Raw genomic sequence first — 14407 nt, 5'->3', positions numbered from 1 at the left:
GCCCTGCAGCTGGGGAAGTCACCTTTTTTTCTGGCCGCTGCAGCCCTGCACATCCCAATTCCCCTCACCTCACTGCCACCTACCCCCATTCTCCCCAAGGCCACCACCTCACCTTACATGTGTCTTCTCCAGGGTCCAGGCACCTAATTAGTGGAGCCACACCTGCATGGCTCAACTAATTAGGTGGGTGGCCCTTCATTCGTGTGTGTGGGGCCACCCAGGTGTGCACCTTAGAGGAAACTATCCATGGAGCTCACAGACCACTGGTGAACCTCAGGCTCATCACTGGCATTCTCTTGCTTATGCCTAGAAAACCTTACCCCCAGAGTCAAAGCAATAATGGTATAGTTACCCCTTGATAAGGGGTTTTGTTCCTGGCTTTGAGCTGCAAACTTAGTCAATGGGAGGAATTCACTTGCGAGACTCCTGTGTGAGATCTGATGAGTGGAATATTAGTCTGTCAATGGACCTTCCTTGTTGGGCAAGGCATAATGCCTTTTTTGTAGGAGACCAGCATTTCATTTTAGTTAATGCCTCTCTGCTGTCTGATTTACAGTTAAAGACTTACAATGCAAATGTTCGAACATTTCATTTATAACATTGTATTGTAAGGTAACTAATATATGCAGCATCTCACCAGCATTCCATAAAGTCTAAACACATTCCTATAATTCTAGTACCTATTTTAAGAGGTGAGCCAGACTGGTTCCAGCACTGTATTTCAATATTCAGCTGAGACATGGAGACCTTGGCAGGAGCTAGCACCTGGTCTGCCAGTTTCACAAGTGCTCCTTCCTCCCTTCCCCGCCTCCCTCTAAGTGAAATCATTCCTGTAGCTTTTGAGAGGTAATCATGAAGTCAGGTGTCACCACCCTATTTTGCAAGAGGGTGTGACTCTCTCTAACCCCACTGCTGTGATTGCTGAGTTGGGCCATAGTACCTGGAATTGCTGTCCCGAGCTCCATCCTAATAGTGAAAATTGAGTGAGGTTCTCCTTTCCCAGCAGCTAGGGGGAGGCTTGGGCAGAGTCTGATTCAATGCATTGTTAGAAAATGCTAACAGTGATCAACAGCAAATTCCTGTTGAATGTGGGCAAGCATGGTTGTGGTTAATCTGTTAGTGGGGCATGGTTAGCCCTGGGAGAACCACTATAGACAAGGCATGTGAGCTTTGCTGCACCCCAAAATGTCCCAGATATCTTTTCCTTGCCTCTAGCAAGTAGGAGTATGGACAGTCTCTTCAGAAGAAACAAGTGTTTATACAGGTACTATCTAGACTAGTGGGTCAGACTATCACCACTGTGTGTGTGCAGTTAATGATCAAAGCAGTGATGAAAGTGCTACTTCCCATAACTTAAAATCCACCTATGGGCAACCCCCACCCCCAGACTATGCAGTGCAGACAAACTACAGAAGGGCATCTGTGTTCAAACTGGTGTGTTTGGAAAACATGTATTGGCTCAAATGTACCTGCCAAATTCCAGGGCCTTATCAAACCAGAGCAGGTGGCCTCTTGCACATCCAGTGCTGAAAGGGTTCTCAGTAGCTATTGTGATATGATCATAGGATTGGTACAGGAACTGAGTCCCATATCCCAGTTATGCTGCTGACTTGTGCAGCCCCAGGTGAGACACTGCTTGACTAGGTTCTGTCTCTTACAGAACAGGGTAAGACTTGAGGAGGGTTGTTCTGATTTCACTGGTCATTCTTTATACTAACAAAAACTTGCTCACTCATGTTCTTGACACTCTTCTTCTGACCCAAAGGAACTGTACTGAAATGTGGCTCTAAGGGCTTGTCTACACTGGCAATTAACAGTGCTGCAACTTTACAACCCTGTGAGAAAGCACAGTGTAAACAGTGCCCCAGTGCTGGGAGCTGTGCCCCTTGTGGAGGTGGGTTTTTAGAGTGCAGGGAGAGCTCTCTCCTAGTGCTGTGCCACAACCACAAAAGGCATGTTAAAGCACTACTGCGGCAGCACTTTAGTGTTGCCAGTGTAGACTAGCCCTAAGTCTAGAGGCCTAAAGGTAAAAGTAACCAAGCATTGAATGTAAAACCAGACTATGGCTGTAAAAATACCTTGGTCAAAGTAGGCCATGTAAGTCAGATATTAGCTGGCAAGACGCTTAACACTTTTCCCTTTCTGCCTAGAAGGAAGATATTGGGAGGACCACCAAAGACTGCTGGGATAGCCCTGATGCACCTGCTCTCTCTACTTGCAGCAATGCAGATATCTTCCGCAGAATAAATGCCATGCTGGATAACTCTCTGGATTTCAGTGGAGTCTGCACGACACCCATCACAAAAGGAAGACGTGACCTTTTGCCAGGTGACTTGGTTGGCTAGTGCTCATAAGAGCACAGGGCGCAATGTCAGATGGCTGCAGTACAGGGATTCCATAGCTGGATATAATATGTAAACCTGTCTTGCTTATTTCTTAATGTGTCTTTTAAGAGTACTAACAAGTGGGGAATGTAATTAAAGATGACTTGTCATGGAAACCACTGCAGATCTGTGTGCGCGCAGCCCTGTGATGCGTAAGAGCCTGAGTCTCTTTCAACAGCTTCTTTCTGTTTCTACCATAGAAATATCAAAAAGGGTCAAGTCTCTTTTCCTGGTCTGGTCAGGGTCTTAATTCTGGTTTACACACAAACTTGCATGGAAACAACTTAATGTCTGTCACCTCTTGCAGTGGTGCTAATCTGCTTAGTGCAAAACTTATTTTGGGTTCAGTTGCCTACTTTGATGTTTAAACGCTGTCTTAGGGCTCATCTTTGTGTACAGCAGTGCAGCTGCACCTGTGCAACACTTCAGTGAAGACACTACTACACTGACAGCTTCTTCCATTGGCATAGTTAATCCATCTCCCCAAGAGGTGGTAGCTGTGTTGACAGGAGAAGTTCACCTGTCAACATAGCACTACCTACTTGGGGGTTAGGTCAGTGTAAGTACATAGCTCGGGTGTGGATTTTTCACACCCCTGAGTGATGTAGTTATAGGTCTGTAGTGTAGATCTGGCCATAGGCCTGGTCTTTCCTAAAATTTTGCCAACATAGCTATACTAGGAAAATGCTCCTAGTGAAGACTCAGCTTTATGCTTGCAAGCCCCAAAGAGGAGTGGATGTCTGTTCATCCAGCCTGCTGCTAGTAAACTTCTCCTGGGTCCTTTCAGCCAGTGGATCCAAGTGTTCTATTTCAGGAACAGTGGGTTTGGTTATGGATGTATCCTACTCCCTGGGCAGTGTGGAGCACAGCTGCCATAGCATGGTGTAAGCTAGAAACTAACTGGGCAGCTTTCATTTAATGAGCATGTTTGTTACTCAGCCCCATTTTGAGTTCCAGGTTATCTTTGTGGAGAGCCTTCATGACACAAAGGCAAACTATGGGACATTGGCATAAGTTTGCCTTGATGGATACACTGGACTTAAAATATCCAAAATGTCAAATGTGACTGAAGAGACTTCCATTCCAAGCACTATGTAATTACAATATGTAGGCAATATTGTTCCCTGTCTACCACAAATGCTGTGGTCTTCACTGGCTTCTTTCCAAAGTGGTTCTTGAATTGGCAAAAGCCATAACACGCTGGCTGAATGAGAAAATATGTAAGGGGTCTCTCTACAACTGAGACCTGAGTAAGTGTCAATATCAGATCTCATTCTCTGCAACAGGAGGTTGAAATAAGGGGTGCAGTTCTGTTAAGTACAGAGGATAACATTGCCGGACTTGTGTGTGGATAAAAACTAATATTTAATTAAAAACATGACTAATCCATGTCACCAAGAAGCCAGATTTATAGTGAAGCTTCTTAAGGTTTCTGCTGCATGAATGCAGGAGGCCATCTGGGATATGGTGGGTCCAAAACCTCCATTCCCATCTCATTTGCAGCGCTACTGTATTTTGAGATGTTTCTAAAGTTGCACATAAAACACTGTTTTAGGCATTTCACTAACAGTTGAGCTGTGAACTACAATTGTGTGGTGTATATTTCACCACTTTGTGCACTCCTTACACTTTTGCCCAGCTTGAACAATGAAAAGTAGGCTTGCTTTGCTTTTCGGTCACTTTAACCATGTGGCTTTCATGCATCAGCACAAAGCTGCATGGTTGGGTTGCAAAGCACTGCAGGACAATACTTAAAACCAAGCTGCCTCTAGTGGCATAAAATTAAGTGTCTATTAGTGTTGGGTCAGTCTTTTTTTTTAGCAACCTGAAGTTTAGGTTAAACTTACTGACATGCCCAACCAAGGGTTGGGGTTCTTCCTCCAGCAGCTACCCATCCTGAGCCAAAGAGGGATATGCTGCAGACTCTGTACTGCAGTAAATGGTAGTGATGGTGGAGTGGCAGTCTAGTGCTATGATCTTGTAGCAGTATATCACTTAGCTGAGCTCCTGGTAAAAGGGCTTGAGTCAGCACGGGCCATGTGATCTACACAGCTTGGGCAGAGGGCCACAAGACCCAAGCTATCAGCAGCCACCTGAGTCAGTTTATGGATGGTGTGGCCACTTCACAAGCATGGGCAGCTTCAGTTACATCTCTCCTCTTGGCAAAGGGGAAGATGCTTTTGCTGAAGGAGCCCTGCCTTATCTAGTTTATATTAGAACACTTACAGTGAACCAGGAGTTTCCATATTTTGGAAAATGCGGAGTCCTGTATCCATGAGTGCACACTTGCATGAGGACAGGGCATTAGGTGGGGTCTAATCAGTACCAGTTCATGGTACTTAAGCTAGAAAAGATAACATTAATGTTCAGAGGGGTAGCTGTGTTGGTCTGGGTCTGTAAAAAGCAGAGTCCTGTGGCACGTTATAGACTAACAGATGTATTGGAGCATAAGCTTTCATGGGTGAATACCCAATTCGTTAGACGCATGTTGTACAATTTGTCACTAGTCAAGAATGACAAAGCTCATGTTGTCCATGTGATTCTAATTCTGCCGCTGTGCAGAAGCAGTAGGATCAAGATCATTTACTGTTTCTTATAGAATGTAGTCATAGCTGCTTTGTCCAAACTCTTAAGGACTGAACAAGGCAGGATACTGCAGGAACTGTTCCTCACTCACCATGCACCTTGGGCCTGATTTTCCCTTTTGCCATGTGTGTGACACTAGTGCAAAGTGACTGCAAAAAACACTGTTTGGATTTGTGCAGGGCAGTGGAGAGTTAGACCCCTTGTATTGGAAAGATTCCTGAGTTCCCTCTGGTATATAGTGCTAGAAGATGCTACATGTATCTGGCTGTAGAAAATCCTATAGTGCAGTTGTATAACTAAATGCTAGATCATAATTCACATGCATAAAGGGCAGCATTATGGTTCTGCATGCATTCTCAAGTACTGCCTGTCTTCACTAGAGAGCCTGACTTGCAACTGTAAGAGTTAATTTAGCTTTTATAGATTAAAAACTGTAGTACTAGCTCCTGGGGGAAAAAAGCTAGGAAAAGGACTTAACCCAGTAGGGCAATTCATGCTTTAATTTGTCTGTTGCCAATCTCCATTGACTTTCCCAGCTCAAACAAAATCCAGGATAAGATGCCTCCACAATCTTTATTCTACATGGAGTGTAATCCTTTTATGCATGCTGAAAGGGGCTTGTGCCCTTTTCACTGCTACTTAAATAGTTGTCTAGTGCTATTGAGGAAGTGCACAAATGCATGTAAAGACCCTTCACTTCAAGGGTGGAAAGATGTGCAGACACAGGAAAGGGAACAACACTGTCTAAGCTTGGTGGTCCTTCTGCAGATAAAGCTTCAAGCTTTCAATTGACTGGTGTAGTGTATATGGCTGGAGAGTCATTTAGACTAAGTTTCACATGGAGGAAAAACTAATACCAGTGGGACTGAATGCTCCTTACTAAGCCTACCAGTATGTCAGCCTTTTAAAAAAGGTCACTGTTTTCTTTGTGGTTAATCTTGACCGGTGTTAAGACAAACAGCTGAGTTTTATGGGGCTGTCCCTAGTAACTACACAACTGCATATGTTTAATGAATGAATAGCTCCAGAAGTTGCCCAAAGCTCAGTTTTAGTCACTAACAAACCAGATTACACAGATGTCCAATACAGCATTATATTGGTTGCTGGCAACACCTGCTCTAGCTGTAGAACCTGACTGATATACCTGCAAGTTCTGTGTTAGAGGCTAACACTCCTGAACATTTGCCTTTTAGTCTTCAGCCTATGCTTAGTCTTAAAGGTGGCATTTTTGCAAAGACAATGGCATGGGGGGGGACCTGTGTGCTAGGAGCAGGGACTAAGTCTAAACTGCTCCAATCCTTAATCTCAGTTGAAGTATTTATCCTCCATCTACAGATGGGAATTGAGGCACAGAGATGAAGTGACTTGTCAAAGGCAGAGCCAGGAGTTTAACCCAGATCTCCTGAATTCCAGTCAGTGTCATACCCACAAGACCATTCCTCCTGAGCATAAGGAGAATGCCTTAAGCAACTCTTTTGGGAGAGAAGAAAGTGCACTTCCTATTATCTCAAATTAAACCCCAGTTCTGAGGGTCTGGAATTTGTAATGGGGCATAGTGCTAGTCCCTAAGGCAGTGGTGTCAAATGCCTACCTCACAAGAATTGTTGATCCAGCCCATAAGGGTCATTCTGCAGGATCCAAGCTTTCATTTTAAGGTTCTTCTCAGTCACAAAAGTTAGATGCTTGTTAAAAACACTACAGATCACCAACTAGCATGATCACAACTCATACCATTCCCCACCTCATTCAGTGTGCAACTACAGGGAAATATTCAACTAAAATGCCAAATGGATTGGATTTCTTCACCTGCACTGAGTTTGGGCTCTTGAATACTTCTCCAGCATGTTGGTGTCAGTTCTGTATTTTGGGGCACTGCTTCTATCTTAAAGCCTTAACCATAGTTCTGCAGGGTATAACATGGATATTCTATTCAGGCACAGGTAAGACTCAACAGTTGAAGATAACTTGTGACTTACCTGGGACTGGGCTAACATCAGGAAAGCTGAGAATTGTTACTTAACTTGCATGGTAGGAAATGCATAGCATCTTAGATATCAGACTTTAAAGGGTGACTTTGTGTGTGGACTCCAGTAGCTGTTTCCAGCAACTCAGTAAATTGGGTCTCCATCAAATCTGACTCATCAGTGATTAGAAGCAGATCCCCTCAACTCTGGGTAGTCTAGTAATCGTCTTAAGGCTTGTCTACAGCATAGGGAGTAACTTCTAAAGTTAACGTGTTGCCTATTGATTTGTGTGGATGCTGTTGGTGTGCCTTAAAGTGCACTAGGGGACCTTTAATGTATTACCTGCAGTGCGCACCACCTGGTTCTACACTGACCAATTAATGTGTAACATGTTGGTGCAATTTAAAAATCACACCCCTGGTATAGGCAGGCACTGAGATGATAGCCCCTTCTCCACCAGCTGAGCTGGTAATGTTGTCTTCTAGTATGTTTGCATTGTGTAGTGCTTAGCTGCAGCAGTGTTAGCTAGAATGGCTCTTCTAGCTGATGCAGACTTGAGGTTCTCCTGCAGTGACTTCCTGACTGTCATTGAAATGGATTTGCATATGATTTAGGCAAGTATGTCCTGTGGAGTCTGACTCCCACTTTCTTCTGCTGCAGAGCCATGCCTTTTCTCTCTGTGGTTCTTGAAATTGTCATTAATCATTGGCCTTTCAAAGTTTTCAGTTAATCACAAACAAGGTAAACTCCCCCACTGGCTCTGAAGCAGTTAATATACCATTAAATGTCAAGTTTTGGCACTATTCAGAATGTCTACACAGTAAAGAACCCCATGGCTGCCCTATGCCAGCTGACTCCTGCTTGGGCTGCAGCCCATTTCATTGCTGTGTAGACTTCCAGGCCCAGGGACTGTCCTATCCCAATGGGTCCCAGAGCCAGGGCTCCAGCCTGAGCCTGGACATCTACAAGCAATGAAGCAGCCCCACAGCTGAGCCACACTGGCCAGCTGTGGGTTTTTGCTGTGTAGACATACCCTCAGATTATGGGAAAAGCAACATTTAACTGAAACCCTTTAGGGTAGGGGTGGCCAACCTGTGGCTCCGGAGCCAGGGCTAGAGCTACAGGCCCAACTTTCCAGTATGCCAGGGGGTACTCACTGCTCAACCCCTGGCTCTGCCACAGGCCCTGCCCCCACTCCATCCCTTCCTGCCCTCTCCCCTGAGCTGGCTGTGCCTTTGCTCCTCCCCCTCTTTCCCCAGAGCCTCCTGCATGCCACAGATGGGGAGGTGCTGATTGGCCAGGCTGCTGGTGGATGGGAGGTGCTGGGAGTGGCGGGTGGGCTGCGGACATATTACTATGGCTCTTTGGCAATGTACACTGGTAAATTCTGGCTCCTTCTCAGGCTCACGTTGGTCACCCCTGCCTAGGGTTTCTTGCCTGGTCCCTAGCTGCAGAAAGACCCACTAGCTACAAACAATACAGATCTCCAGGATTCCATGCTCTTAAACTAAGGGCTTGTCTACAGTTCATGGCAAACTGGAGTGCAGATCCACCTCCACTAGCATGCTACAGACTGTCCATGAGGACCCTGCTGAGTTAATGTGCTTTGACTTAGTCCCATTTCATTGAGGATTTGATTTAAAGTGAGTTAATGAACTGTTAATGGTTTGAGTAGCAGCTGTTAGTCTGCATCCACAAAAAGAACAAGAGTACTTGTGGCACCTTAGACTAAAATTATTTGAGCATAAGCTTTTGTCACTAGCAGTCTCCTTCAGCCCCCACTAAAACCTCTCCAGCGCATCAAAGATCTACAACCTATCCTGAAAGACAATCCCTCACTCTCACAGATCTTGGGAGACAGACCAGTCCTCACTTACAGACAGCCCCCCAACCTGAAGCAAATACTCACCAGCAACCACACAACAAAAACCCTAACCCAGGAACCTATCTTTGCAACAAAGCCTGATGCCAACTCTGTCCACATCTATTCAAGGGACACTATCATAGGACCTAATCACATCAGCCATGCCATCAGGGGCTCATTTACCTGCACATCTACCAATGTGATATATGCCATCATTGGCCAATGTACATGGCAGAGGGGCATTGCTGGCACAACTGGACAGTCTCTATGCAAAAAAGTAAATGGACACACATCTGACATCAGGAATCACAACATTCAGAAACCAGTAGAACACTTCAACCTCTCTGGCCACTCAGTAACAGACTTAAAGGTGGCAGTTTTGCAACAGAAAAGTTTCAAAAACAGACTCCAATGAGAAACTGAATTAGAATTGATTTGCAAACTAGATACCATTAACTTGGGCTTGAATAGAGACTGAGAGTGGCTGGGTCATTACACAAATGGAATTATTTCCCCATGTTAAGTATCCTCACACCTTCTTGTCAACTGTCTGGAATGGGCCATCTTGATTATCACTACAAGTTTTTTTCCCCTGCTGATAATAGCTCATCTTAACCTCTTAAAGTTGGTATGGCAACTTCCACCTTTTCATGTTCTCTTTATGTATATATCTTCTTACTTTATGTTCACTTCTATGCATCTGATGAAGTGGGCGGTAGCCCACAAAAACTTAAGCTCAAATTTGTTAGTCTCTAAGGTGCCAGAAGTACTCCTCTTCTCTTTGAACTGTTAATGTGTCAGCAGAGTCCATACAGTGGCAGGCTAGTGCAGGATGGATTCACACCGCAGTTTGCCATGAAATTTGTGTAGACAAGCCCTTAGTGTGCTAAATGTGAATTCTCATAGACCTTAGACACTAACATCCTTAACTCCTAGTTCAGTTTCATTATGGGCAGAAACCCTTTAGCAAGTGAATTCTCATTCAGTGGCCTAAAATCATGAAAACCAGTGGCCTAACAACCAACTGAAGTATAGAAATCTACACTCGGAGCTAGAGCCACAAAGGGATTTAGGTGCCTGGGTCCAAAATTTAGATCCTCAAAACCCCTGCCCAGCTGCTATCTAACCCTGCAGGTGCTTAGTCCCATGGCATTTAAACTGCTGCTGGGTGTGCACACAGCCCCTTAGCCCTGGTACTTAGCCGTGAACTGGGTGTGGGTCTCCTGCAAGCACACCTGCTGCCTCATGCCTCTCCACAAAACACTGCTATCTGAGGAGGTGGCTCTGATTCTTAACCCAGTGGCTAGAGCACTCAGCCAGGATGTGAGGCCTAGTTCACTTTTTCCTCCTTAGCCTGATGGGGAGCAGGGGCTTGGACCTGGGTCTGACTTATTCTCTCTAGTAGAATGTATGGCTGAATCAGAGCAGAGGGAGATGCCTGGTCATCACTAGAAAATAGGGAGATGGATACCTGCATCAGTAGGAGAATCCCTCCTGGCAACATAGGTCCTGCCTACAGTGAAGCACAACGGTGGCACAAACCTGAAGCCACCTGACTTCCTTTGAAGGGTGGGGTTACGCCACCCCCACTTCCTATTGGCTAGCCTAGGTTGCTCCCCACTCAGCTTGCTGGCTTCTGGGAGCTCCATTCTTGGGTACCAGTGCTCTCATGCAGTGTCTATGGAGCCTAAAGCCAAACTTGAGGCTGTGGATTTTGCTAGGTGGCAGGGTGTTGAGCATTGCAATGTGGCATCTAGGGACCAGCATGGATCTAAACCACAGGGTCTTACAAAGAACCTGAAACTTCTTACCTTCTGTGAAATGAGGGGCCTTCTAATGGAGGGTTAGCTAAAGATGCCGATCTACATCCTGTACCTCTGGATTTGAATGTTCACTTGACTTGTGCTTCATGAGGTCACTTGGTTTGAAAGCTGGAACTTGATAGGGATGCAGGAGTGCGCTTTGCTAGACTCTTGACTCTGATTTGATAAGATGAGTGTGAAGGCAGCAGTTGGGGTTTGTATAACTGATCTGTTTGACTGGGTGCAGGTGGAGACAGATTTATACAACTTAATGGTGCAAAAAAGGCCTTTTCTACATTAGGTCCTAATCACCTTAATCTTGCTAGAAGGCTGAATACTGGAGAGCTAGGGAGGTAGTGTTCTCAAGCAGATTCTGGAAATTGTATTATCTAGCATCTTCCTGCATGACCTGTACCCATCTTTTGCAAAGCTGGGGCCCTCTTAAAAGTAAAGCATGCATGTCATACTAATTGTCCATCTATAGTGAATGGATGCAGGAAAGCTGTAGATGACCTGAATTGCCAGGCTTAAAAATAAATTAAAGTTGGAGTGTTTCAGGCCTCTCTCATTATAGCAAGGAGGACATGAACTCATTCCTTCCTCTGCAGGTCACCTTAAAATGACATTGGAAGTGTTAATTACTGGCAGCCTTTCTTCTGAAAATGTCTTGTGGTCTATAGGGTGTTGAGGTCACACCATACTGGCCCAGAGTGTGCAGAGTTTGACTTGAATATGCTCTCCAGTGCAGTGGTTCTCAGCCTGGGATATGCAGCGGTCTTCCAGTGGATCATAAACTCATCTAGATATCTGGCTAGTTTTACAATAGGTTACATAAAAAGCACCAGCAAAGTCTGTACAAACTAAAATTTCATACAGACAGTGACTTGTTTATACTGCTTTATCTACTAGATACTGAAATGTAAGTACAATATAATTATAAAATCAATTGGAATAGAAGTATGGTATATGAGAGCCTTTTTCAGTAATGTGTGACACTTCTGTATTTTTGTCTTTTTTTTTTGTAAGCATGTAGTTTAAGTGAGGTGAAACTTGGGGGCATGCAAGACAAATCAGACTACTAAGAGTGGTCTGGAAAGGTTGAGCACTGATCTAATGCATAGCACCCTTTTCCTTCTATTAAGCTTGGAGGTCAGGACAGGTTAGTTACTGTGTTAGTTTTAAAGCACAAGTCATCAGTGGAAAGATAATTCCCACAGACTTGGGCTGTGGCACTCCCATAAACAGCATACGTAGAAATGTTGAATAATCATGAGGGCTGAGTTACGGTTGCTGTGGGAACGAACTGAATTGCCTGAACAGTGTCTAAACTCTTATGATGCCATATTAAAGGTCTGTCAGGCCTCATCTGAAAAGTTGCCCCTTCAACTATACTACTAGAACTAAAGTAGTTCCACACCCTAACGCAGATATAGGTAGACCATAAGTGTTTCTTTGGTGTAGCTTACTCCTGTGCAGGAAGGGAATAAGCTGTACCAGTATTGCATGGAAAACTACATGAGACAATCATGCAGGTTGCAAAGGCAAGCACTCAAATTAGGAAATGCTAGGTTGCCTCTGCAATTTCAGCTCAGTTGCCTTATCATAAGGCATATGCATAGTATGTGATTGTGCTGAAGACTATCTTTTTTTCCCACAGGTCACATTTCAGTCAGTGCACAGAATGGCTAGTGCTCAGTGAATAAGTAGCTATGTAATATTTTGTGTTCACTGTTCAGTGTAATCCTAGGCCTCGTACTGCATGCTAGTCAAACCCTGCTCTAAAGACAATTTATTTCCTCATGGGCTTGTCTGTGGTTCTCATCTCTACTGTTTGAGGCTTCAAACATTCCTGTGAGTTGAGGGAGTGGTGGGATCCCTATTGCCCAAGTTAAGGTCAGATGTACTTACTAATTTGGGGTGCCCAATTTGAAACCTCTACAACCTGACTGTTTCAGAATACTCAGCATTATTTAGCACTTCATTGTGTTCACAGCACAGCTCCAATTTGAATTCATCTGCAGCCAAGAGTGGTCAGCACATGTGTAAATCAAACCAAGGCTTTTAATTGGGCACCCAGAAAATGAGGAACACTTAGTGACCCCCTATGAAGTTTTAAGTGATGTGCCCAGCTTCATATAGAAATTTTGTGGAAGAGGCAAGGATAGGATGGAATTCCTCAGGAGCATTTAACTGCCATAACCATGAGACCCTCTGTCACAGGTCAGGGGTGCGCAGTCTAGTGGCCAGAGTCCATCACTGTCAAGATGGGCCACCACCTCAGGTGGGGTGGCAGCCAAGATAGGGGGACCTGGGCCCTCCCTCTCCACTGGATCCCAGACCAGAGCCCTGTCAGTGGCAGGGTTGCCTGCCACCAGCTCAGCAGGGGTCTGGCTGAAACACACTGAGTTTGCAGGGAGTTGGGACAACCAGAGGCTAAGACTCCTACCCACTTCTCTGCATCTCATGGCTTCCTAGTTCCCTCTGTTCCTTCTTCCCTCAGTCATGTCCATTGCCTGTGAGTTGAGGGTTGCTGTCAGCTGGCTGGCCTCTGCATCAGGGAGTGCCTGCAGCCCTTCAGCAGGGGCCAGCAGCACACCACCTTTCCCTATGGTGGTCTGCCAAGATTGAGCCAGGCTGCTCCCTCTTATACTGGTGTTGCACTTTGAGCATGCCCAGTAGGGCCATGGGGGCATGGCTTCCTCAGCCCACGCTGCAGGGTTAACCCCTGCAGTCCCAGTGTGGGACATGCATGCCCCATCACACCCTCCTTTCTCTTTCTGCAGTTGTCTGCCTCACTCATTACTCCCCTCCCAACTTCTTTGACAATTGAGGCAGGGATCCTACAGGCTCCTTCACCAACAGCTTTGACCTGTCCCCACAGCAGCTGCATTCCATGCAGTGAATGAGGCAAGGTCCTGTGGAAAATGGTCTGTTAATGTGATGAGACTGTGGTAATACATACATGCAAGGGAGCTGAATTAAGGCAGCACCTGAATTCTGGCATTTCTGAACTCGAGTTCTTGACTTGGCAGTGTTCTCAAGATAGCTTTTGCATGTAACCACCTGGACTTTATTTGGTTCATTTTTTAAAAACGTTGACATCTTGACACCCCATGGGTCCCAAGCTGGGTCAGAGCCTTTGGATCCATGTACTGACCTCTGCCAGTTGAGGGAACAGAGTAACTGACTGCAGTAGTGCCGTCCTCTGCATGGAGCAGCACTAGTGGTGGAAGGGTCACCTTGCCAGATATTTGCTGGCAGCAGAGGAATAGAGACTTGGGAATTCAGTTCTATTCCAGGTCCTGGAGGGGAATGTGCCCTTCTGCCCATTCCCTCCAGTTGAACCCTTTGTGCCCCATACCCCTTTTACCTGTACAAGTTTTCCCCACCCTAGCTTAGTCCCAGCCCTATTCTTCCCACTTATCAGGCTTCCAATCCCAGTCTGCTTGCCCAGTAAATTTGTCACTGCTCCAAACTACTCCACTCCTAGGCTCCTTGCCCAGCCAGTTCCCAGTCCCTCCACTTGCCCTACCTCTTTCCCAGTCCCTGCCCCTACGACCATTCCCATCCCCACTAACTCCTAGTCTCCCTCAGTTTTCTCATCTAATCTGTCCTCAGTTCTCCTGGCTCCTTATCCCAGTCTCCCCCATCTGATCTCCGTTCCCCCTGCCTTGAAATGACTGCCTGGATGTCAGCTGAAGACAGGGACTCCATGCTCTGTTCAGTGGCCAGCCCTGCCCTGGCCCAGAGCAGCCATTATGGGGAGAGCCACGCTTCACCCAATGGCCAGTGGCATGTGCTCTGTCG

The 14407-nt window shown here is 45.7% G+C and overlaps 1 protein-coding gene across 4 annotated transcripts in view; it reads left to right on the top strand.

Annotated features, from left to right (window-relative positions):
* The window catches only part of CPEB1 (cytoplasmic polyadenylation element binding protein 1), an 80453-nt gene that overhangs the window by 18530 nt on the left and 47516 nt on the right, over nucleotides 1-14407 (top strand). For 3 of the 4 annotated variants that reach the window (XM_044980840.1, XM_044980838.1, XM_044980841.1), the window contains exon 2: nucleotides 2151-2328. In XM_044980840.1, the coding sequence (XP_044836775.1) occupies nucleotides 2151-2328 (178 nt within the window). The remainder of the gene's footprint in view (nucleotides 1-2150; nucleotides 2329-14407) is intronic. The other variant, XM_044980839.1, reaches the window with a different exon arrangement.

This window comes from Mauremys mutica, chromosome 11 (genome assembly GCF_020497125.1).
Source record: "Mauremys mutica isolate MM-2020 ecotype Southern chromosome 11, ASM2049712v1, whole genome shotgun sequence".
NCBI lineage: Eukaryota > Metazoa > Chordata > Testudines > Geoemydidae > Mauremys > Mauremys mutica.
The sequence above is the reverse complement of the archived record's forward strand: the minus strand, read 5'-3'. Positions and strand labels throughout refer to the sequence as shown.